This window comes from Gopherus evgoodei, chromosome 6 (assembly GCF_007399415.2).
Source record: "Gopherus evgoodei ecotype Sinaloan lineage chromosome 6, rGopEvg1_v1.p, whole genome shotgun sequence".
NCBI lineage: Eukaryota > Metazoa > Chordata > Testudines > Testudinidae > Gopherus > Gopherus evgoodei.
In genome coordinates, this window is record NC_044327.1 from 96,871,203 (window position 1) to 96,896,984 (window position 25,782).

The 25,782-nt window shown below is 41.3% G+C and overlaps 1 protein-coding gene across 5 annotated transcripts in view; it reads right to left on the bottom strand.

Moving 5' to 3' along the window:
• Window positions 1-25,782, bottom strand: part of KIF2A (kinesin family member 2A) — an 89,295-nt gene that overhangs the window by 25,724 nt on the left and 37,789 nt on the right. For all 5 annotated transcript variants that reach the window (XM_030567029.1, XM_030567028.1, XM_030567027.1 and 2 more), the window contains exons 9-15: window positions 23,770-23,932; window positions 13,350-13,440; window positions 13,052-13,115; window positions 11,682-11,773; window positions 11,324-11,466; window positions 10,336-10,540; window positions 9,191-9,301 (exon numbers count right to left, since the gene is read on the bottom strand). In XM_030567029.1, the coding sequence (XP_030422889.1) occupies window positions 9,191-9,301; window positions 10,336-10,540; window positions 11,324-11,466; window positions 11,682-11,773; window positions 13,052-13,115; window positions 13,350-13,440; window positions 23,770-23,932 (869 nt within the window). The remainder of the gene's footprint in view (window positions 1-9,190; window positions 9,302-10,335; window positions 10,541-11,323; window positions 11,467-11,681; window positions 11,774-13,051; window positions 13,116-13,349; window positions 13,441-23,769; window positions 23,933-25,782) is intronic.

Below are 25,782 nucleotides of genomic sequence, written 5' to 3' on the forward strand. Positions count from 1 at the left end.
TAAAATTGGATGGGTGGGGTTCTGTGGCCTGCCTTGTGCAGGAGGTCAGACTAGATGATCATATTGGTCCCTTCTGACCTATGAGTCTATGATTCTATGTGGAAACAGTTACTGTCAGCCATCAGTACCAGACTCAACAGATGACCTGAGGCCAAAACTGGAGTCAACAGTACAGGGTCTCTAACCTTCCCAACTTGGTACCCAGGCGTGGTTAAGAGGCACTCGGCACCATCCTGCACACCAGCACTAATCCCAGGTTAGTCCATGCTCTTCCTGGAGGAGGCAGAGGAGATCCCATGAGACCTGGAGTGGTCTGACTAGATCTTATGCGACCTTTTCCTCAATGTATTTGATGGGGAACAGCTCCTCCATCTCTCTGGAGAGGTGCCTGCTCCAGAGTGCGAAGCAGAAGCGCTCTCGGAACCTGAGAGTGACCTCTGATCTGTGCCTCATAAGAAGTATATTAAAAAATTTAAGGGGGGGGGAGGAGGAAGGATAGCTCAGTGGTTTGAGCATTGGTCTGCTAAACCCAGGGTTGTGAGTTCAGTCCTTGAGGGGACTATTTAGGGATCTGGGGCAAAAATCTGTCTGGGGATTGGTCCTGCTTTGAGCAGGAGGTTGGATTAGATGACCTCCTCAGGTCCCTTCCAACCCTGATATTCTGTAAGAGCCTCTGTGTCAAAGCATGCCACAGAGCCTGTTTGAGCAGGTGCTGTTTTAGGTGAAGATCCCTAGCCACTTGAATCCATTTTGTGAACCATCTACAGATCAAACATCACTCCTTGACATGGGCCTCATTCAAGAACAGCAAGCACCACATATGGTGATCATTGTTAGGGATCACTCCGCCACATGACAACAATGCTTAAACCCCAGAGAGGGCATCACAGGGAATACTTAACTAAATATAACTAACACTAATCTAACAAACACTAACTACATATAACTAGAAAAAACACTAAAATAGGGAGAAGTTATGAGGTTAAGACCACACAGACCTCTGACTCCAGCCCCTAGCAGTAAAAAGGAACTAAAGAAGGTTGGGGCAGTGCTGCCTCATATAGCCAGGGAGGGGCTATGGCCACAAGGCACAAGCAATGCCCCTCCACAGGTAGTGAAACACAAAATTGTCCGGCTCTGGTACACACACACACACCTAAGTGGAACACATGGCTGAGCTACTCACTCAAAGAACTGTTCTCCATTTCAGCACTCATGTGACCTGACAGATGTACTAATTTAAGGGATTCATTCATTAAGGGCCCCCAATACAGGACCGCACATGAGCCTGTTTAAGGTTAAATATATGCTTATATGCTTTCCTGAACAGAGATGCTTTTCTGGATTGGGAACTTTATGTATAGATACATTTAAATTGCTAATGAAGTATCAAATAGAGAGGTCTGGATCCTACTCTTGTTTCAATTTCAAATTAAGTATCAAAGTAAAATATTGCAGCTCACAGCGTCTTTTCAACATTCAGTAAATTTAATTATGCTAAATCAGGTACTAGTGGCATAACTGTGTCCTAGCTCTTCCACATTATCTAGTTTGCTCCTCCAAGTGCCACAGGAAAAGGTAAACACGGGACTACTCAGGGCAACTATGTCTGTAATCCTTCACAGTAATATTGTTCTGCCAGTCCAGACAACAGCAGTTTGAAACAGATGAAGATTAGTGTAGCGTAGTGAAGATCGCGTATTGTACAAGAGCACAGGCAATCATCTTGAGAAGAAATTCTCCTACTTCAGAGAATGGCAAAATATGGGGGTAGGGAAGGCTGGAAAAATCTAGGGAGTCCTGCTATCCCATCCCAAATGTAAACCTCTGATATTAGTACATACTGCTTGCTAAGAAAAACAGAAAAAATGATTCATTTAAACACATCACACGACTGCCACAAGCTTTTCTTTATGAATTATTATGGGACCTAATAAACAAGATGTGCAAGTTTCTAAAACCTTGCAAAGCCATTACTGTGTAAAGGGGGTATCAGGCATTAGCTTGCATCAAGTTGTGTTCAAACTAAGCCCTCACCTGACAATTGTTTCAATACCTCAGGGGAGCTGAGTAACTGAGTATTGTGAATGTACTACTGTATCATTCACACTGTTCTAAATACAGCTTTGCATTTGTTTACACATTCCATTCTTAAAGAGTACTGAGTAAAAAAGACATCAATAACATCACACACAGCAAGACCTTTTAGTTTCTTTCACTTGCTAAAATCAATCTATTCAGAAGATATTTGACAGAGGACTACATATGCTGCAATATTTAGGTATAACTGTGAAAAAATTCCACTAGAGAGACAAGGCCAATGACGTAATATCTGTTAGATCAACCTCTGTTGGGGAAAGATAAACATACTTACAGCAGCTGTCATTACCAAAAGCCCCGTATTTTTAAATTCACATATCACAAATGAACGAGAGATACAGACAGGAGAGAGGAGACACAAAGACATTCAGTTACAAAATAACATGCATAGTACATAGACAAAACCAACAGGTTCTTAGTGTAATATACAGCCAAAGAAGATGCTTTGTAAATATTTATAATATATTCAGGTCTCAAGAGGAATGATTCACCTGTTGCTGCCTATTGTTTCATTACTTTAGCAAGCTATAATTTGACACTCTAGTTACCTGCCATGTATCGACAACAATCTCTGCACATTGATTTGGAAGCAGGCTGACATTACAGAGACAGTAAACATAACTGGAGAAGACATGCTTGTTCCAAGTCTCTTTTATCAGGGTCTTATTTTCCTAAACTATTACCCTTCGCTAATATTTCTCAAGCTTGGTCTTACTCAGTGGAGGACTGCAAAACAAAATCTAATTTAATCTGTTCAGTCTTTTCTGAGTTATTCAAGCGTGAAAAGAATGGTTACTTAACCTTATAGTAATAGTGATTCGAGATGTTGTTGCCCATGCAGATCCAACTCTAGGTGCTCACATGCTCCACGAGAGCAGCAAGATCCAAATAATTTGAAGAGCAGTGTCTGTTGGGCCCCATCCACACTGTGCATGTGCCTCCCTGGATATGAAATGCCTCAGCAATCCCTCAGCTCCCTCACTATTTCAGAATCCCAGATAAGAAAGACTGTGGGAAAGCAGAGCTGGACAGAACATCATGGGATCCACACAAACATCGCAAAAATCAGTTACTATAAAGGTAAGCATTTTTTGCTTCAAGTATGTGTCTGTGTGGATCCCACTTTAGGTGGGATTGACGAGTTCTGACTGTCACTTAACTAGAACAACTGACACTGCTACATCAAATTTGGTATCTGATCTTGCAGTCAGGTTAAGGGCATAGCATTTAATGAAATTAAGAGGATTAACTCTACGTAGCTGCCTTGCAAATTTCAGACACAGAAATCCTAAAGCATGGAAAGGATGCAGCTTGCGCTCTAGTGGAGTAAGCTCTAATACATGAAGAAACTGGTATATAAGCCATATGATCATATAATAGACAGATATACACTGTGTAACCCATTTTGAAATTCTCTTGAGAGGAGATGGCAAAAAAAGATGAGGGGAGAAGACAGTCTAAAAGGGTTTGTCTTGTCAAGTCAGTATATTATAAGGCCCTCCCAAGGTATGGAATTCCCTCCTCCCCCCAAGACTCCATACTTTTCAGGAGGAGAGGGGAATAGATAAATTAGGTCAAATGGAAGACTGACAACTCTGGGAATCAACTTGGGATGAAGTTTTTATACCATCATATCTCTGTGAATGGATGTGTAACAAGGGTTAACTGAGAGCTTGGAGTTCACTTCCAACTGATGTAATGGTGACTAAAATGGCCATCTTGAGTACATCATTCAGAAAGAGGCTCAAAGGGGGATGGGGGCTCCATCAGGTTTTTAAGGATAATGTTGAGATCCCCACACTGGAGTGGTTTCTCTCATTGGTGAGTAAGGCCTGGTCTACACTGAAAAGTTACACGGGCATAGTTACATCTTCTCAGGGGTGTAAAAAATCCACAACCCGAGAAATGCAGTTAAATCAACCTAATCCCTGGTGTAGACCACGCTAGGTCAACAGAAGAATTCTTCTGTCAACCTAGCTATCACCTCTCAGCCTAGCTATCACCTCTCAGATACGTGGATTACCAAAAGCAATAGGAGAACCCCTCCCATCACAGTAGTAAGTGCCTATACTGAAGCATTACAGCAGCTCAGCACATGCAATGTATGAATAGAATGTGCGGACTGCACATTCAAATTAATGCCCCTCTATGAATTTGAATTTACAGTCAAATTTGTTTGACTGTACATTAACAATTAAGGCTCTGCTTCCTTGCTTTTAGAAATACAGGAGATAAAGGGCAAACAACTATGTTAATGCAACACTAAGACTTAAAACACAGAAGTCAGTGAATTCAAATATTCCCACAGCATAAACCTAACCTTTTTTGTACTTCTTGTGGTTAATTTGTCTTAATGTAATATTTTTGAAATGTGGCATAATTAGAACCATAAAACTTTTCAATTTACTGGCTTCTGATGCATTTAAGTATCACCCATAACATTGCTTTAAGAATTTTTTAAGAGTAGGTAGATAAATCTCCATTCTGGCTTTATTTAAAAATACAGTGCAATGTGAAATTTTTGTAGAAGAGTTTTTCTCTAATGTTTTTATTGAATTAGCTGGAAGAGCCAGGGGTATCACTGGTTTTTGACTCGTTACCTAATACATCTTATTTCAGGAACTTCAAATATTTAGCCCTTAACATTTGTAATCAGTAAGTTACCCAGTATTAGTGGAAATACTGTTCTGCAATCATGACCTTGTGCTAATACTGTATACACATTTTAAAAATCTATCACAGTGAAGCCATGCTACTTTAACACATATTAACAGGTTAAATTACAGTGGTGGCTTTAATGTGAACAGCAAATAATATACATTAAAGGCAGTGAGCCTTATATACACTAGATTTTCAAACGTTAGAACACGTTAGTTAAAACATGCTAACATTGCACCTTTAAATCCTAATCCAGACAGTCCCACAGGCATAGCTCATTGTGATTTAGTCTGCCTTTGTTACTTCAGAGGGCCAGTCAGTTTGGTATAACCAGTACAACTTCTAGAGCAGTCAAAAGCCAGAGAAAATGGCTTTACATTCCAGTGCTCTCTTGTATATAATAATAACAATCATAATAATATATACTTATATTTATACACACACATCCCTTAATATACCACTTAGATTAGCAATAATACAGTATTTACAAACTCAAAGAGGATGCCCTTACTACAAGTCTGGAGCTACGCTGATGCTCCTTTGAAGCTGAAGATTTTGTTGGATGTTTCCAACTTCCAAATACTCAAGGTACTGCAAGAAAACTAGAAAGAGTACTGTGCCAGCAAACCAGAGTTCTGCTTCTCAGAGGGTCACAAGGTAAGATTTGCAACTTCTCCTTCTGAGCTCTGATAGCTCAAAACAATATCTTTAAGCAGATCTTACATCTGTGGCTTTCTTTATAGCGAAACAGGTCCCACTCATAATTGTCCACACTGAACATCTCTTTTTCAACTCTTGAAGCTCCTGGATCACATTCTGATTTCCTACATACAGTAGAGAACATTTTAAACACTAGGCCCACTAAGGCTTAATACTAAAAATTATAATAGAAAACCTAATAAACTATAAAAGGACAATTTGGATAAAACAATCCATGAATTACTCATAAAGAGCTTTTCAGACTCAAATAGCAGCCCTCCAAGGCTGATTTGTGAAAGAGAAAAATGAACTAGTGGGTACGCACTAGCACATTTCAAGAACCTGATAGTCATGTATTCACATGCATATAAGATGTTCCTTAAGATGGAAGTTTATGGATAATATATACAACCTACATTTGCAAAATGTTTTGAACTCTAATGGCAAATTAGAACATTTGAGACAGATTTATTTCTCTTGTAAACAAATCTCCTTACAAGAAAAGATTCTCTCACTGACAAAAGACAGGATAATTGAGGGAAAAAATGAAATTTTGATAAACTATTTTACGTGATCAATAAAATGAGACTATTTTCTTTAAAAGTATTTACTTTTTGTTAAAAAAATCCACATTCTAAGGCTAAAAATACTTGAAATCTTATGCCTCAGCAAATCAAAGGTGTGTTTGGATTAGCTGACAACCCATGTGTTCTAGTTTATATACTGCATAAGGTGTTAACTTTACACATATACTGAAGTTTTAATCAGAGTTGTAAGTTATGGTTCTCATAATAACTACAAGTTCCTGATATCTGTGTGTAAAATAATCACAAAGTTGCTCTAGCAGTTTTTAGAAGTTCCTTCTCTTTTTTTTTTTTTTTTAATTTATTAAGAGAAGGACACACATGATCATGGTATTCTACAGTCAAATAAATGTAGTTATTACACTGCATACTCACATTTTTCACACACTAGGATTTTATATCCTTTACATATAACACACTGTGCTTGAAGGTGTAAATTCTGAAAACAGCAGTGTAGACAGTCTTATCAGAAAGGATGCGAGAAACTTGCAGACCTTTACAGTGCCATTTTAAAATATAGAAGTCAGAAGAAAGACAGCATCAGATGTAGTTTCTCAAGACTGGCAAGCTGTTTGCTACGCTCTCTGCATCAGTTTCAGTTTTGCACTTTCAGTAGAGACCAGTACATTAAGTTGATGTCCTAGACTAGAGCATGTGAAATCTGAACTGAGTGTGTCACCAATGACATGATCTAATTCAGCGATTCTCAAACTGTGGGTCGAGACCCCAAAGTGGGTCACAACCCAGTTTTAATGGGGTCACCAGAGCTGGCATTAGACTTGCTGGGGCCTGGGGCCAAGCTCAAGCCCCACCATCCAGGATCAAAGCCAAAAGTCCGAGGTCTTCAGCCCTGGTTGGCGGGGCTCAGATTACAGGACCCCCAATGGGGCAGAAGCCCTTAGGCTTCAGTTTAGGCTGCACTCAACTTTGGAATTGCCCCCCACCCACCCACCCACAGGGCAGTGGGGCTCTGGTGGGCTTGGGATTCAGTCCCCCCTCCTGGGGTCGTGTAGTAATTTTTGTTGTCAGAAGGGGGTCACGTTGCAATGAAGTTTGAGAACCCCTGTCTAATTCATAACATCAATGGTTGGGGAGTAAGAGTGTTAGAAGAAACAAAGACTATTTCGAGGGGAAAGGCTGCCTAGGGTTTGTAGAGGTGCTGAACAGCTGACTGGTCTGTCCTAACTATCTTAAACTATATTTGACAGTGTTACTTCCCAAGTGGTACAATTTGTACATATCTGGAATTTTCCCATTTCTCTGCTTTATTAAAAATGAGTAATTTTCCAGTTGCTTATAAACCTTGTTTCTACAAATGTTTCCACAATCAATCATACAGAATTTTAAAAATAAATCTTTAAAAAAAAAACTAGATGCAAAAACAGCATACAAGAAATAACTGCTACACAACATTTTTTCACTGTCCTAAAAAAACCCACTGCCAAAAATATTTGTTTAAACTTACATACACAAAAAATATCCCCAAACCCAACATCTTGTCTTTAGGCTGACAATAAGCATGAGAAAACTCAAAATAAAAAATTTAGGTGCCTGAAAAATATGTGGCTTATAATAAGAGGGTCTTCACATTCCTAATTATGGGAATACTGTAATTATGTGGTTGGAAAACAAACAAAAAAAAATATCATGCAAATTTCCACATCCCCACATTCAGAGGCTTATTTTACAGTGAACATATTTCTGAAATTAAAAAAATGTTTCACCCATAATTAAAATCACAAAGAACTGATGAAAGATCATAAGAACCATTCTAGAATTCTCAATGCAATTCTCAATGCAATAACAAAAACAATAGTAAATTCTTCTCACAGATGTCACAAAATTATAAAATTAAGCAAATTCAACCTGGGAAATCAGGAAAATAATACACAGATATCTATGTAGTACTCAAAGAGTGGTATGATTTTAATCAGAACTGCACTCTGATTCCATAACTAATTCCTGCATGTATTCATATTCCTATCTGATTGCTATTTTTGACTTAAACAAGTTTTCACCACTGTTACCACAGCAGATCTAATACAGCTATGGCAAAGTGAGTTTGGTCTGTTCTGGCTTTACACTAGTAATAAAACATGTCAAAGAAACTAACTGTAGGGCCAATTTCTGCTCATGGAAAACAGGCACAAGTAATGGAAGACTAACTTGCAGATCTTGTTACTAGTGCTCATGCACAAGCCAGAAAGAACACAGCTCAGCTTTTATGATTCTGGGTGAAATTAGTTGAGTTGGCTGTTTGGAGGAGGTGGGGGGGGGGAAGTACCATATTTCCATTTATAACTTCAACGTTTGATCCAGAAGTTATTGAGAGAGAACAGTTATGGAACACAAAATGTCATTTTTACTAAATCGATTTCACAGTAGAACTGCACTTTAAAGTTAAAGAGAACCTCTGGTTCTCCTAATCAGTTTCCTCTGACAATTTGACATAACAAGTCCTGCTTTTCAGAATGAATGCTGAGTAATGATATTGCACATTGTTGTATGTCTGTCTCTATCCCCTTCTTTAATTCTCCTATACTAACTTCTCTAATCCCTTTCACCTCCAAGCAGACTATCCTACAGTCTGAGTACTTGATACCAGCTCTGAATTTATCTTTTTGTCAGGTCAGAGACTCTCATGCATTTCCCCCCATCTTTTCCAAGATTCTGATACTACTGCCAAACACACACACAATGAAGATATCTGGCTGGGGAGAAGGAAAAGGGGGAAGATTTCCCTGTTGAAAGATAATCTCTAGGTGTCATGCCGTATGTTGGATACAATCAAGTTTAATATACATTCCATGGGTGGCATACCCGAGCCCACTTATCCACTGACGCTTTAAAAAAAAAAAAAACAAAAAAAAAAACCACACCCTAATCTGGGTCTATGCTGGTTATGGGATATGTATGTATCTTGTGATCCTTGTAACTGATACCTGTAATCCCTCATAACTCAAGATGGACTCCAGATTACAGTATCTTCCCTCTTAACTTGTGTATATTTAATTTTAAACATTAATTTTAATAAAAAATTTAAATCTACTCTCTCAGTAGCAAGTTACCTAGACTAACCATAAGATCATTAATAGACAGTTCCTGTTCTCTTTATAAATATATCACTTACAATCTAACAAAAAACTTACCATACAGGTACGGGAATTTTCTCCTATGAATGAATCTCTTAGCACCTGAGTAAGTTTGCTTGCTCTGAATGGAGTATGAGGTTTATTTCGGCCTAAGGCTCTAATGCACTCCTGAAAGAACAAACAAGTTTATGTTCTCCTCATAATCAAAGAAAATATTACAATATAAATGCAATCCACATACAGAAAATATAAGCACTGGATGATATGTTGCTGTACTTTAAATTAATATTAAGTTAATGTTAGGGATCCACCTTCAATGAATGTAATGATGGAAGTTCAGAATTAATACTAACGGTATGTCTACACTCAAGCTGAGAGTGTAATTTTCATTGTAGGCAGACACATGCATACTACCTCTGATCAAGCTAACGCATTAAAAATAGCATTATAGCAGTGGCGACACAAGCAGTATGACAGGATAGCTGCCCTGAGTATAATCCCACCTGCTGCCCTAGGTACTAAGATGGGGAGCTCATTCTACCTCCCAGGCTGCTGCAGCTATGTGACTATTTTTAGCATGCCTGCTTGATCAAATCTAGCATACACATTTCAACCTTAGCTGGAAATTACATCTCCAGGTCAAGGGCAGCCAAACTTTTAGTCTCCAAGTTCACAATCACAGCACTGTGCTTACACATTGAAAGACAAGCACATAACCGTACTTTGTGGAGGAAGTGTTGTCTAGAGAGGAAACATGTTAGAATTGTGCATCTGGAGTTCTAGGGAATTCGGTGCATGCAAGGTTAGGTGGCAGCTGAGCAAGGGTTTTGAGGATCTCAGTGGCCCCTAAATGTTGGACTTAGGCACGAAATCCATTTGCAGATCTAGTCTCCAAATGTCACTTGTTAATAATGTTGCCATCCCATGCTTATGCTAAGAAAATCTTTATACCATATGACCAAGTAATTTTATGTTCTATATCATGCTTGTTACACAGTAATTAACAAGTAGAAATATAGTACAAGTGTCCGCTTAAGCATTTAGAGGAAACATTTTAAATGCCATAGCAATCAATTTATCAATTTAGTGGAAAAGACCTACCTACACAAACACTCATCTTAGAGACTTTTTTTGGTTATATGAAGAATAATAAATGAGAAGACTTCCATCTGCTCAAATAGAATTGGGTGAATTTTATTTACCTTGAGTGCTAAAAGGCTCTTGTTAATTTCAGCACCTTCCAGTCGTGTTTGCCTATCTGCACTGGAAGTATCTGCTCCTCTTTCATTTCCAGCCAAATCAATCAGGGAAAATTTACCATGCAGTTTTCCTTTCCTTCGCAGAATAATCTGAAACACTGCATGGCTCCGAGATGAATGTGCATTTGCAGATGTCTGACCAGATGTTCTTAAAAAAAAAAATAAAAAAGGAGGGGGGGAGAGAATACTATTTAGTGCACATGAAGGACCACACACACTGAAACATCCTATAAGTTAGCTCTTCAGGGCAAGGAAGTGGAGTATTGATAGTGCCTAGCATGTTGTGGACACTACCAAAATACAACTTGACAAAAACAGTAAAATTACATATATTGCTCCATCTCATCTACCAGGAAAAAGGGGAGAGTGAGCGAGCAAGCATGAAAGAGAAAGAGCAGTATCTTAGCATTTCCCACCCCACCCCCAACAATGTATAGTCAGACTCAGAGCATTTTAAAACTGGATCCTAGAAAGAACATTTTAATCTACTGAGAGCAATAATCATGGCAAAAGACTATTTTTAAACACAGTAAGGCTGGATTTAAAAAAAAATAAAATAAAAATTTTACAGTTAAGAATCTCTGTCATAAAACATAAATGTATGCTATCTTTTAAAACCTAAGAATCTAGCAGTATTCCAGAGTATTAACTATGTGACATTAAGACAATAAGCTGGTTACATAAATACATACAGTTCACAGCACACAGAAAATTCATCTCAACTCCTCTTGACAGATGCAAATAACCAAACCACCTTTATCCAAAAGGAAGGCAACAGCACAACTGTAGTTAATCAGCTCAAGAAAAGCTGTATTGTACAGTGCAGAATGCTTAAGACTTTGAAAGGACAAACACACACTCTTATTATGGCAAAAGTGTTCTAATTCACTGTAATTTACACTGAAAAACTAATTAAAAACATAGTAGATACCTGCAGCTGTTGCCTATTTCAATAAGCTTGAGTACATCTTCAACACATTTAACCTCCCGTTCCTGTAATCCCACCACTTGGACCTGCTGTTTACCATCCTCCAGCACCCTTAATTTGGTCTTCCTGTTCAACAAGTCAAAAACCTTTAAAAAAATTAGGCATAATAAGAGGTCTTTAGGACACACTTAATTCTAAATTAAATAAATAAATAAATTCAGAATAATTCAGCCAAACAAGTGATTAGAAAAATGCTCTAAATATCCATACGAAAATAAAATGAGAAATCCTTCTGTGTTCTGTTCAGAACCCTTATGTGTTCTCTGAAGATATTTTTCCCAAATCAAGAACTTGCACTTACCTTCCCACTGTAAATCTCAAAAAATGTTGCATATACTTGAAGTTCTAACTTCTTATAGTTTGGCTTCTTTAGCATTAAAAAGACATCTCGAGCTGTGAATAAATTTTCAAATATACAGAAATCTAGTTATGCACTTTTATCTAGTCAAGAATCTTTAAATATACAATTCTGTCTTATTCACGTCTCTCTCGCATACATCTTGCAACTATAATCAGGTATTCCATTCTGTAAGGAGGAGGGATTGCCTCCCTCGGAAATTGACAAGGAGGAATGGCCATATGCCCCCTGCTGGCAGAACCTGGAAGGCCATGCCCACTCCACCGGAAGCAGAGGGGCAGGACAGGAAGTACAAAAGGCGGGCCCTGCAGTTCAGTTGAGCTGCAGCCGCTGAGGAAGACGTATACTTCCAACCTGCTGCTGGAGCAAGAGAGTGCAGAAAACCACCACTGTCCTGAGGACTCACCAGAGCTACCGTGATTGCCCCTGGTGGTGTACCCTGGGTAGATGAAGGATGATCCTAGGATTTATAGGAAGTAGCCCAGGAACAGCCAACAATAGTCCAGCTGCTTTGCTGCCTGAACCCAGGTCAGTATGTTGTGGCCGGATTCCTGCCGACCTCATAGCAGAACAGTCCACCACTGTTAGGGCTCAGGGCTGGGACCTGGTAGAGTATGGTGGGCCCAGGTCCCTCTACTACTCCACTCCTGGGGTGGCAGCCTCCCCACCTTAGGCCAGGAGGCCTGTGTTAGTCTACCATCTGCCAGAGCTAGGGCCCTAAACCCTTTATTGCTCTGACCTGCCTGAGGGCCTTGGCCCCTAGATCATTCACTGTTCTGCCTGGCCTGAGGGCCACAGTCCCTTGTACTATTTGGGTGCATCACCGTGCTTGAGGGCCAATGACAAAATACTGTTCATCCCAGAAGGCCGAAGCTCTAGAAGACCGCTAATTTCTCTCTTTTATACAGATTACAGTTTTAAGTGCGTGACAGCTAGGAGGCATGGACTCCCGTGGAGATTGACAGAGCAGGATGGCCACACACTCCTAGACATTCTTTTCAGGAGTTGGTATATTTGTCTTAAGAATTCCTTTTGGAGTTAAAACTAGCAAAATATTTTGGAGAGTTACAGAAGCCCCCATAAATGGGAAGCTCAATTCCTCAGCCATTTATACTCCTCAAACTTTCTTAAATACACTGATACATATATTGAAGTAAATAAAGTTTACAAGCTTAAAAGCTATTGATGCCTCCCTTCTATAATAATGCAAAATAAGCAGGCACTTAAATTAAAATGGGTAACTAGATTTTTTTTACTTTCTGTTTATCTCCAGCAACTGGCAAGAAAATACATGCAAGCACCTGATTACTTACCTGCAAGTGCATAAATTCCTTTAGAACAATCTTGGTTCTTTCCTGAAAAGTCACCACCCATAGTCTAAAATAAAAATGGCAGAACATATTTATTATTTATTATCACAGAACCAAGTTGGGTGAAGTAATATATTTTTATTGGATCAACTTCTGTTGGTGAGAGGGACAAGTTTTTGAGCGTCACAGAACTCTTCTACAAGTCTGATTATTTAATAAGTTAACCAATTAAGTGAAAGTGTTGACAAAGAAAATTGTACTGTGGATACATGGTGTTATTGAGTTTACAAGAATTGCTTACATGGGTTTTTCCACTGCCTGTTTGCCCATATGCAAAACATGTAGCCATTCCCCTTTCAAATATGGTCTCCACTAGTGGTCGAGCTGTAAACCTTAAATCAAAAAAGCAAAAGCATTAGACGTTTTTCATTGAAGTGTAGCAAAGTTAAATGTAAATCCAACATTCCACACACACACCCGTAATAAGAACTCAACATTTTTTTTCCTAAACATTTTCCTAATTATTTGTTCAATAAGTTACTGTTAGAAAGTTAAGCTAGGAAAGACTGTCTGAATCAAAGGATTAAAACAATCTTATGTATACTGACACTGGATTTGCATTAATAGAGTAATTTCTGATACAAATCCCAGTCAAATTAACAGTCACATCATGTTTTCTGCCTAGTAACCAATACTTACGCAGGAGCTCCAAATGGGAGATTTTGCAAGCTCTCCAAAACGCTAACAACTTCTTCGAAGTTGAATTCTCTAATAGATACTTCTATAGTCAAGAGACATGGCAAAACAAAACAATAGTCACACAATATCCTATCTCTTCTATAACGAACAAATCATACATGACACAGCAATACTCCCATCAGTAGAAAATATATAGGAGTCACTTTAGATGAAAATTGCACTGGGGGGGTGGGCCTGTATATTAAATGACTATTAGAGATACACAAAGGTGTTTGTCCAGGCAAATACCTAAGTACACAGGTTTCCTAAGTTTAACGGAAGGCCAATGAAATTTTCCTGTTTCAGTTGTTTTTTACCTGCCATTGGTAAAAGACAACTCACGGAAGGAAAGAGGATAAGCATTTTAAGTTTAGATTATAAAGGATCAGTGAGGAAGTACTCTTGAAAAATACATAATTTGCTATATTTAGGGGGCATAAATTCTTTGTCATAGGACAGTGATCCCTTTTGAACAGATTGTTTTCAGAACTCCAATTATTGTCAACCTAATTTACCATAAAACGGAGCCCTAAATTAATAAAAGAAGAATAAGCCCTTATAACTGAGTAGATTTGGGCACAGGATAAGCTCAATGGAAAAGATCCTAATAATTATACAGTGTGTAATAAGCACTGGAACAGTTAAACAGAGTTTAAAAGTAAACTTTTTAGCTCATAGCTGCATTGAGCAGTAATGCCAAATCCTGGAAATAGCCATCTATGGATATTCTCTCCTCCCACCCTCAATTTCAGAATCTTACAAAACCACCACTAAAAACATTATCTATAGCTAAAAAAAGTTGTACTGCTTACGAATACTTGCTAAATTTAGAAAACCTCTAATTTCTTACCCCAAATACTACTACTAGTAACTTAAGACAGCAGTTTTTTAGCTGATGCTTTCACGGTGTTAAGACCACATGATTTGCACATGGTTCACAGGGCTGCATTATTCATGGTAATTCTGCATGTGTTTTTGAATGTGCACATTCTGAAAACCTGGGCCCCTCTCTTTAAGCACCGTACAAGGATATAACTAGAATACAAATGTTCTGATGTCAGCTCAAGAGTCCCTAAGAGGGAGCAAGTGAGTAATTGCTGTCACCCATTCTGTGCATCAACTATGAAAGATTATCTTGCTTCTTTGAGGGGAAAAATGGTTCTTCTAGATGTGCTGCTCCTGTCCATTCCAAGATCCACCTGCCTCCCCTCTATCAGAGTATCTGGCAAGAGGGAACTGAAGAGGCGTTGGGTCAGCAGGGACCTATATACATGACCATGAAGGCGCCTCTCCAAGCAGCTCCACAGCTGACCTGATGGGTACCGCTAAGGAAGAACCTTCCGACGATCATGCATGTGGCACACACATACCTATTTGGAACAGACATGAGCAACACATCTCAAAGAACAACAGTTACGAAAGATAGCAACAATTACAAAAGGTAAATAACCGTTTTTTCTTTGGGTGATTGCCCATGTTAGTTTCAAGTACGTGACTCTCAAGCACTCCCCTGGAGGAGAGATCGGAGTTCACTGAACTGCTCACTGAAACACTGCTCTACCAAACGCGGCATCGTCTCTAGCCTGCTGTGTGATGACATAGTGCGACATAAAGGTATGAACAGATGACAATGTCGCCGCCCTGCAGATGTCCTGAATGGGGACCTGTGCCAGGAATGCTGCAGGTGAAGCTTGCACTCTCTTGGAGTGTGCTGTCAATGCTGGGGCTGGTATCTTTGCCTGGTTGTAGCTTGGCCTGATACAGGCCGTGATTCAAGAAGAGATTCCTTGAGATGAGACCGGCAGCCCTTTCATTCTCTCAGCAATGGCAATGAAGAGTTGCGTTGACTTCCTAAACAGTGTAAAAACCCAGAGCCTGTCAGATATCTTGGGAATGGAGCCTGTGTTCCCTGTCATTAGCATGCAGCTTCAGGAAGAACATTGGTAGAAAGATATCCTGATTTCCATGAAACTGTGCGCCTACTTATGGGAAAATGGGCAGGTGCAGCCACAATTGCACCTTGTCCTTATAAAACACTGTATAAGGTGGCTCAGACGTTAAAGCTTTGAGCTCAGACACTCTTCTGCCTGAAGTTATAGCCATGAGGAATGCCACTTTCCAAGAGAGGTAAAGCAGAGAACAAGTTGCTAGACGTTTGAAAGGGAGCCCCCATAAGCCTTGAGAGGACCAGGTTAAGGTCCCATGGAGGGACTGGTTGCCACATCTGAGGCTACAGCCTGTCTAGCCCTTTAAGGAAGTGACCAATCACGGGGTTAGCAAATAGTGACCACCTCATTGCACCCAGGTGGAAAGCGGAAATAGCAGTCAGGTGCACCTTGATTGATGAGTCTGTCAGCCCTTGCTGCTTTAAGTAAAGTAATTGGTCCAGTATAATGGAGATCGAAGCCTGCAGTGGAGAGGTGCCTTTCTGTCCGGACTAAATAAAGAATCTTTTCCACTTGGCTATATAAGTGGCACGAATGGTGGGCTTTCTACTGCCAAGGAGAACCTCCCTAACTGAATCGGAGCACTGGAGCACTAACCAGTTTAACCCTGGATTTTCCACACAGTGAGGTGGAAAGACTCCAGGTTGAGGTGCTGAAGGCGGCCGAGGTCCTGCATAATGAGGTCTGGAATCATGGGCACGGTCATGGGCAGTGTCCACCAAGAGATTCAACAGCGTGGAGAACCAGTGTTGGCAGAGCCACGCCAGCGCTATGAGAATCAGCGAAGCCTTGTGCTGCCGGACCTTGAGGAAGACCTTGCGGACGAGAGGGAATGGCAGGAATGCCTACAGCAGGCACCGTGTCTGCGAGAGAAGAATGGCGTCTACGACTGAACCACTTCCTATTGCTTCATGTCACGAACAGGTCTACCTGGGGATCCTCACCTCCAGAAAACATTCCTGACAATGTCCAGTCAGAAAGACCATTTGTGGCCACGGAAAGATCTGCTGAGGTGATTGGCTACTTTGTTTTGTCCGCCCAGCAGATAAGACGCCTCCAAGTGCATCGAGTGGTCGATACAAAAAGTTCCACACCCTGAGGGCTTCCTGGCACAGGGCAGAGCGTGAGCACTACCCTGTTTATATACAACATTGCTGTGGCGTTGTCTGTCAGCACCGATACACATTTACCCTGAAGATGGGCCTGAAATGTCTGGCAAGCTAGACCCACCACCCACAGCTCCATGACATTAATGTGTAGTGATAGTTCCACTTGGGACCATAGGCCCTGAGTTCTGAGGTAGCCCAGATGCACTCCCCACCCCAGCACCAATGCATCCATGACTAGCGACAGTGATGGCTGAAGTTTTGAAAAAAGGACTCCCGCAGAGACTGCCTGCAGATCAAGCCCCCATGGGAAGAACTCGAGAGCCCAAGGAGAGCGTGAGACCAGACTGTCCAGGTGGTCCTGGTTTGGTCTGTACGCTTCGGCCAGCCACACCTGGAGGGGGCAGAACAGCTTTGCATGCTGCATCACATGCCCACGTAATTTTAGGCAGTTTCTGGGCACTGTGGTGGGGAACTGGTGGAGGCCCTGTATGATGGCACTCATGGTTAGAAAATGAGAGTCAGGCAGGAATGCTCTGGCCTGGATGGAGTCCAGGAGGGCCCTGATGAATCCTATTCTTTGAGTGGGAGACAGAGTCAACTTTGCCACACTTAAGAGGATACAAGATTGAGGAACATTGTACGTACCAGGTTCACGTGTTCCTCCACCTGGGCTCAGGTGGCCCTTGATGAGCCAACCATTTAGGTACAATAAGACTTGCACCTGACTTTTGAAAAAAGGCTGCCATGACAGCCATGCACTTGGTGAACACTCAAGGTGCTGCCCATAGGCCAAAGGGGAGGACCGTGAACCAATAATGAGTGCCGCTGACTGCAAATCACAGAAATAGTGTGTGGGAAGGGATGATGAAGATGTGGAAGTATGCATCCTTCAAGTCGAGGGCAGCTTACCAGTCCCCCAGATACAGAGAGGGTATGATGGAGGCCAGGGAGACCATGTGGAATTTCAGTTTCTTCATGAGTTCGTTGAGTTTTCCCAGATCTAAAATGGGCCTGAGCCTGTCTTTGGTCTTGAGGATTAAGAAGGGGAACAGAATCCCTTGCCTCCAACTCTAGAGGAACCTCCAGCCCCCAGCTGTAGGAGCATTCGGACCTCCTACACTAGAAGCTGCTTGTGAGAAGGATCCCTGAAGAAGAACAGGGAAGATGGGTGGGAGGGAACAGAATTGGAGAGAATATCCCAATTCTACCATGCTCAGGACCCAACAGTCTGATGTTATTTGAGCCCAGGCACAGTAGAAAATGGGATAGATGGTTCATGAAGGGAGGAGAAGGATTCAGGTATTGAACTGGTACTCCATCCTCGGGCACACCTTCAACATTTTGGCTATAAGCCTGAGGACTGCTTAGTCATGCCCTGCCCACGGCCAGAGGAGAACTGAGATGAGCGCCTCCTATTACGTCTGCCCTGCTTCCTACTGTAGTCCTGTCTGGGAGGCGCAGAGTAGAATCATTGGATGGCCTGGGGCTTAAATGCCTTTCTTTGAAGGGCTGGTGTCTGCAGCACCAAGACTTGAGAGTCACCCAAAAGTCATTAAGGCTATGCAGCCTTGAGTGAGTCTGTTCCACGAAGAGGCCAGAGCAGTTGAAGGGCAGGTCCTGAATTGTGTTCTGGACCTCATGTGGGAGCCCTGGGACCTGTAGCCAAGAGCTGCGTCTCATAGCTATGGCCATACCCATAGCATGGGTGGCTGAGTCAGCTGAGTCCAGAGCGGCCTGAAGAGAGGTCTTGGCAACCACCTTTCCCTTCTCCAGAACCACTCCAAACTCTGAGTGGGAGTCAGTTGGGAGAAATTCCTGGAATTTAGCCAAGAGCTCCAGGAATTATAAGCATAGTGGCTCAGAACCGCTTGCTGATTTGCTATTCGAAGCTGGAACCCCCCAATACAGTAGATTTTCTGTCTGAAGAGGTCCAGCTTCTTAACATCCTTGGATTTGGGGGTAGGCCTGAGTTGCCCTGCACTCTTTGTGGTTCACCACCTCCACCACCAAGGTCCCGGGTTAGGGTGGGTGAAGAGGTGCTCGTACCCCTTGGAAGGCACAAAGTATTTGCGCTCTGTGCTCTGGCTGTTGGCGGGATAGAGGCAGGCATGTGCCACAGCACCTTGGTGGTATTCTGTATGGTTTTGATGAGGGGCAGAGCCACCCTCACAGGCCCCTCAGGGGCCAGAATATCCACCATGGGATCCATATCCTCAGAGACTTCCTCCGCCTGCAAGTTCAGGTTCTGGGCCACTCTCCTGAGCAGGTCTTGATGGGCCCTGGTGTCCAAAGCAGACAGAGTGGTGGAGGTGCCTGCTACCGCCTCATCTGGGCGGGGGGAGGAGGAGGAAGAGGAGGAAGACTCCCTTGGAGGCAGAAGGTCTTCTTGCAGGGATCCCCTTGCGCCTCTTGAGAGGTGCAGAAGGTGGCAGTAGCACCTGCTGCTGCAGCTGCTTCAGTGCCCATGCCAACATCGTCGTCAGCCTGAGCTTCTACATCCCTGCCCCGAGGAGGCTAGCAGGCTACAGACATGGCCGATGGAGGGATTCACACCTCTGACACCACTGACAGAGACCTGAAACCAGACCATGGATTTGATGGTTTGGCCCATAGTGTCCAGAAGGGCCACCGCATCAGTCCCTGCCACTGCAGAAGCCAAGACATTACAGGCCCTGGCTGTCCTTGAACTTGCCTAGGGCGGTGCCAGGAGCGGTGCTGGCTCCGCATGGAAGCATAGGAATCCACCTCTGAGGAGAAGTCCGAATCTGACCAGGGTGGTGAAGATCAAGACGGTGCCGGGGATCGGTGCCGTGGCAAAGGCAATCGGTGCCACATCTTAGTGAGTTTGCCCCATGCCAAATCAGCATTGGTGCGGGTGCTGACGATGTTGCCAGAGCCTGCATTGGCTTACCTGCCGGTGGAGCGGGGAACTGCACTGTCATGGCAATCAGCTCCCTGGCCACCTCAAACGCATCCAGCCTGGAGGGAGCATCCAAGTCCTCCTCCAAATGTTCCTGCACCAGGGAGTCCACTGTGGCCAGACTCAACGGATCACCCTCAGAGGCCGGAGTTGACAGCGCCTGAGGTTGGGTGTCCTGACACAGGACGCATCCTACTAGCACCCACTTGCTAGGACAGTGCCCGGTCAGCTCTTTTTTTCTTGGGCGGCACCAGCAGCTGCAAGCAGTCCCTTGCACTAGAGCTGGTCATCTGTGCTGGGGAGTGGAAGTGCCGTGGCCCTTTGGATGAGTCCTTTTTCAGTGCAGAGACTTCCCGTACTGATGTCAGCGCACTGAAGCACCCAGCCAGACGCTGCCTGGGACGGTTGGGGTGAAGAGCTGACTCCATTAGAAGAAGCTTCAATGAAAGTCCCGCTCCTTCTTAGTTCTAGGCTTAAAATCCCAGCAGATCTTACACCTCTAGGACTGGTGTTCCTCTCTGAAACACTGTAGACAGAAATCATGTAGGTCTCTCCTTGGCATGGGCTTCAGGCAGGAACCCCATGGCTTGAAACCTTAAGTGCGAGGCATGCCCCAGTCCCCAGGACGGGAACAAAATAGTGAGGAGGTTAACCCTAAACTAAAATTTAACTAACTACTACAGTTATCACTAACTATAACCTTATCACTAAGACTTTCAAACCATTTACAGAGTGAAAAGGAGAGTCCACCAGGAAATCGCTGGCTAATGCAAAAGAGGAGCTACTTCAACGACCATCACTGGCAGTAAGAAGGAACTGAAGAGGCGGCAGGTCAGCAGGAACCTATATACACAGCCATGAAGGCACCACTCCAGGGGGGCTCCACAGCTGACCCGACGGGTACCGCTAGAGAAAAACCATCCAACAATTGTGCACGTGGCATGCACACACCTACATGGAACTGATGAGCAATCATTTAACGAAGAATGGTTTCTAACTAGAAGCTTTATAAACAAACCCTAGATTAATTCAAGGAAAAATGTTCTGTGACTCAGCACTTAGATTCCACTGTAAGGGAGGCAACAAGGAGAATAAAAGTAGATTAGATAAAAGATGGAAGTAGGACAACTTTGTCCATAGGCCAGCATATTCATATATTATAAAGCCAGAATGGACCATTGTGACCATCTAGTCTGACCTCCTACATAACAACTTTCCTGAATGAATTCCTGTTCCCAACAGACTAGTAGCCCAAATCATAGACACCGACTCTGTGGGTGCTCTGGGGCTGGAGCCCCCACAGAGAAAAATCAGCGGGTGCTCCACCCACCTACAGCCAAGCTCCTCTCTCCTCGCCTCCTTCTCTGCCCTCCCCAGCACACTACATCCCTGCTCCTCCCCCACCCTCCCAGCACTTCCTGCACACACACACCTGCTGTTTAACAGCTGTTTGGTGGCACTCAGGACTTTCTGGGGCTGGGGGCAGGAGTGGGGACATGGCACGCTCAGGAGAGGAAGTGGAGAAGGGGCAGGGACTTGGGGTAAGGGGTGGAATCGGAGCGGGAAGGGGGCAGGGCTGGGAAAAGGGCAGGGTGGGGCGGGGACTTTGGGGAAGGGTGGAATAGGGGTGGGAGAGGACAGTGCATTGCCAGGAAGTGGTGGGCCAGGGTCAAGTACCCACCGGGGAGAGGGGAAGTCAGCACCTATGGCCCAGATAATTCACTTATATTAGCCAAAACCAAAGAAACAAGACCTCTCCGTCTTGTTACTTAAGCACAAATTGGTAATCAACCATCCTTTGAGGAAAATTCCTCATATTAATGATATACTTAGCCAACTGTGCAATACTGTATTATAGGAGGCTTTTATAGTCTTCCCAAGGAGGTAGCATTGGCCACTGCCAGAAGCAGGATACTGGAACAGATGAACCGTTGGTCTATTCAATATAGTAATTCCTCTGCTTATGTATATGCTCTTCCTGAATTAGACCTCCAAGATTAACTAAACATGGAAGATGATTCCAATTTCTTTCACTCTTTCGTCAGAAGAAAGCACTAACTCTCTAGAGGTTTTGAAGAGGTCACAAATGCCAGAGACGGTGCTTTCAAAAAAGAAAACTCTAGATTAGATAGGAAAAGCTTGAAGATTCCTGGAGTATACTTACTTTGCTAGGGAACACCAACTATGCAGAAATGGGGTCACAAACTTTCCTTTTAAGTGATGATAATATTATTTCCCCCCCCCCCCCCGGCTACTTGAGAGAGTTTGTTACAGAGAATATTACGTCATGAAAATCTCCAAAGCACAGAAGAGCCTGAAGGAAGACACTGCAACAGAGTCAATTTTTTTCCCCCACAACTGTTTACATCTAACAATGTGTTTGCAGCATCTTTTTTCTTCTCGCGCGCTTATTTCAACCCATTTTCTCACATGGAGTTTTATGGGGAACATGTACCATAGGTTGGAAGTTATATCTTTTATATTTATGATCTATTACAAAAATATATGGTTTGTCTAGCCTGAGAATATGCACACATAGCTCTCTATATAAATTGGTTTGACAATATATACTTACAATGTATGTTGCATAGACTGAATTTGTTTTAATACAAGGCAGAAACACAAATACATCTAAGAAATGTTTAATAAAATAAGTCATTGACAGTTCAAGAGCTAAAATGGTACCAAGCCCAAATATACTCCAACTTTACTCTTAGTATGTTGCTTAAATGCAATCCTAGGCTTTCAGAAATACAAAGATTAGTCCTTCCTGAAAATCCAGAAGAAACAAGAGGTTCAAAACTAAGATGTGATATAACTTTTTTTTTATATATTTAAAAAGATGACATTAGCCTGACTGTCATGAATGTAGAATATACTGCAACAGCACTAGATCATCAAAAAAAAAGACAGACTGATGATTATGCAGTAGAGCTGAACACTCCTCATTCCCAAATTTAAGAATTTTCATTATGGAAGTATGAGAGGATTTAAAATCCTAAATTAAACTGGATCACACTAAAACATCTTTTCTTTGTGACATAACTAAAAATGGTGGTAATGCACTAAAATACATATCTTGTTTCAAATACTTCTTTAATGGAAAAGCTAAATTTGATTATCCTCCCAAATAAGAAAAAAAAATTGAAAAAAAAACACACCATGTTTTATGAAGAGAAGAGAGAAATCTCTGTTAACATAAGAGATCTGAGATTTACTATTTCAATATAAGAGTGGATGTGCACATGCACATGTGTATTATATACATGCAAGCAGTTTTTATTAAGTTTTATGAAAGAAACCATGCACGAGGATCTAAATACACAAACTTTCATACAAACCTAAAACTCCTTTCAGAGTTGAACAGTACAGTTACAAAGATAAGAGAGAAATAATACGGAAGGAAGAGTGAGATTAAAGAGGTACAGAGACTGGAGAAATGTAGATTATTAAATAGAGTGCAAGATGTTCGAGAGAGCATGCACTACAGATAGAAGGTTCCCACAGGGCAGACACTGTGCCGGGACAGAACAGAGGCTAGCACTGGATGAAGGGAGGGATTGGTGCAAGAAATAGAGAAAGAAACATGCAAAGACATAGTTATGCTCCAATTTGAACCAATAAAGGGCTTTTAAAATATGAAGGGTGATTTTTAACTGGATCCTGAAGTGATCACAGGGCCAACAGACTGGTCTGATGAAAGGGTTCATGAGGTCACATACTGCATGCATGAGAAAGGAGGAAGTAACATCCTGGTCTAAAAAGGTGGGATTTGAGGAAGGGCAGAGAATTACAATATTCTCAGCAAGTGGAGTTTAAGGGACAGATTAATTCAGCACAAATTGAGTTAAAGGAAAAATATACATGGGCAAAGCTATGGAAGTGGCAAACAGATTTGAAGATCAATTGGAGGAGGAAGAGGAGGGGTGTCTAGGATCAAGGATAAGCCCAAGAATACAGAAAGTGTAAAGAAATAAGAAAATAGTCACAAAAAGTGGACACACATACCTGTAAACCATTTCATTAGGAGCAGTGTCATCAAAGGCATAGTCAAAGCGAAAAGTTTGGTTTTCTAGGTACCTTGTTAAATCCACCTTTTGTTTTGGTTCATGTACCATCACAACATCTTTACTAGGAATTGTGATTACATCAAGGTCTTTCATTACAGTTTCTATAAAATAAATGATTGATATATAAATATGTATCTATATATACACTATCTATGCATATTAACTTTTACACCATTTGGTCATCTACATTCTTACAATGTCCAAGGTAATGAAACTGCTCCAAGTAAATGTGATGTCATGGATCTCGGCTTCTGATCCCTACATTTTAAAAAAAATCAGGCACATTATGATTTGTAAGTGTGTAATTCCATTGTGGAATCCTAGTAATTACACAAATTACTAAAGTTTTAAAAATGCAGTTTCTGAGCACCTTTCTAGTATCACTTGAAATAATGACAGCTTCATAATTCACAATTGCCTGTTTGTTCTGTAATTACTTTCTTTAAAAAATGCTTTAGTTCTTCTAAGGTTTTATTTATGACATATCCAAAGATTATTGCCTTATATTTTGCTTTTTTACAAATAAACTAACTAACTCACTCATTACATCCCCTCCTCAGCTGGACAACTACAATCCAACACTATTTTGATTATTAATCTTAAATTCATACATAGAATTACTACCTACATAGCTGGACATTTTTACAAATGGTACCATTTATTTTTCATACATGTCCTTTGCTTAACTCCTTATAGCTATACTCTTATAATATGAAGATTTTTCAACCATGGAAACTTTTTATTCCATTTTATACACAATATATCTTCATTCACAATCACTCCACAAGCAGATTCTTTAGTCAGCAAAGCATAAAAACTGATCTTTAAAATTTTATTCTGCTGAAGTGAAAACCCTTTTAAAATTATTTTGTTAGAAGAAAAGGCTGCACATTTCGAAGGATGTTACCTATCTTCTCAGACAAACAAAAGAAATGCATTATTAAGTTCATGGGCTATAATTACTACACATTACTACAGTTTGTTAATTGCACGAGATGTATGAATCAGTAAAACACACAGAGAACCCAGTCATCTACAGGATGCACAAAAATAAAGATCCTTTGTATACAGTCAAGATCACTAATATGCCCCGCCTCTGTTCATATAAAAAAAAAAAATCTCTTATAGGCACACAATTTAAGAATACAATGTAGTTTTCCACAATTAGTTGGAAGATTTTCACTTCAATAATTACGTTTTGATTCTTGATCATCATCTTTTAATTACACAGGTATTAGGAAGTAACTAAAGTATAAATCCAAGTTACCAAGTAAATTACTCAGTTTTCAAGTGCAGTACTGCACATTGTAAATGTGCATTATTCTCCAGTAAATATGGAACTGACACACAGAAGAATATAGGTGAAAGGAGAGTTTAATAGGTCCATACTTTGCATCAAAACTGTACCTCACTTCTAAGTAGTAAGAATGTGTATATGGGATAATCTTAAATAGTCTTTAATAATGTCTGTCATAATCATCTGACATGGCAGCCTATGCTACTTCTGATAACTCTCTGGGATAACCTCTGAAATTTCTTTTGCTTTATGTTAATTATTGGACATTACAGTTTAACACTGAAATGTGAGTGGGTCTTGGCCTATGTCCTAGGATGATCTCATCAAGCTATTGTAAATCATAAATAAGTTTTTTCTTAAACCAAGATTTTACAAAACTGAACATTTTTAAATCTTTTTAACCTTGCTATTTTAGGGCCCAGCCCAGTTTTTGCAAGCTCTCAGTGCATGGAACTCCCACGGACTTCAGTGAATTCGGTGTGTGTAAGATTGGTAGAAATTGAGTCTTTCATGTCCCATTTTAAACTAGGTGACTAATACAGTAAAAATATTCCACGTGTGTAGCTTGAATAGGGAAACACTATTTTTTTGAATATACAAGTTATTCCTTTGCTAATACAATAAGCTCTCTATTCACCTTCTCTCCTTTCAAAC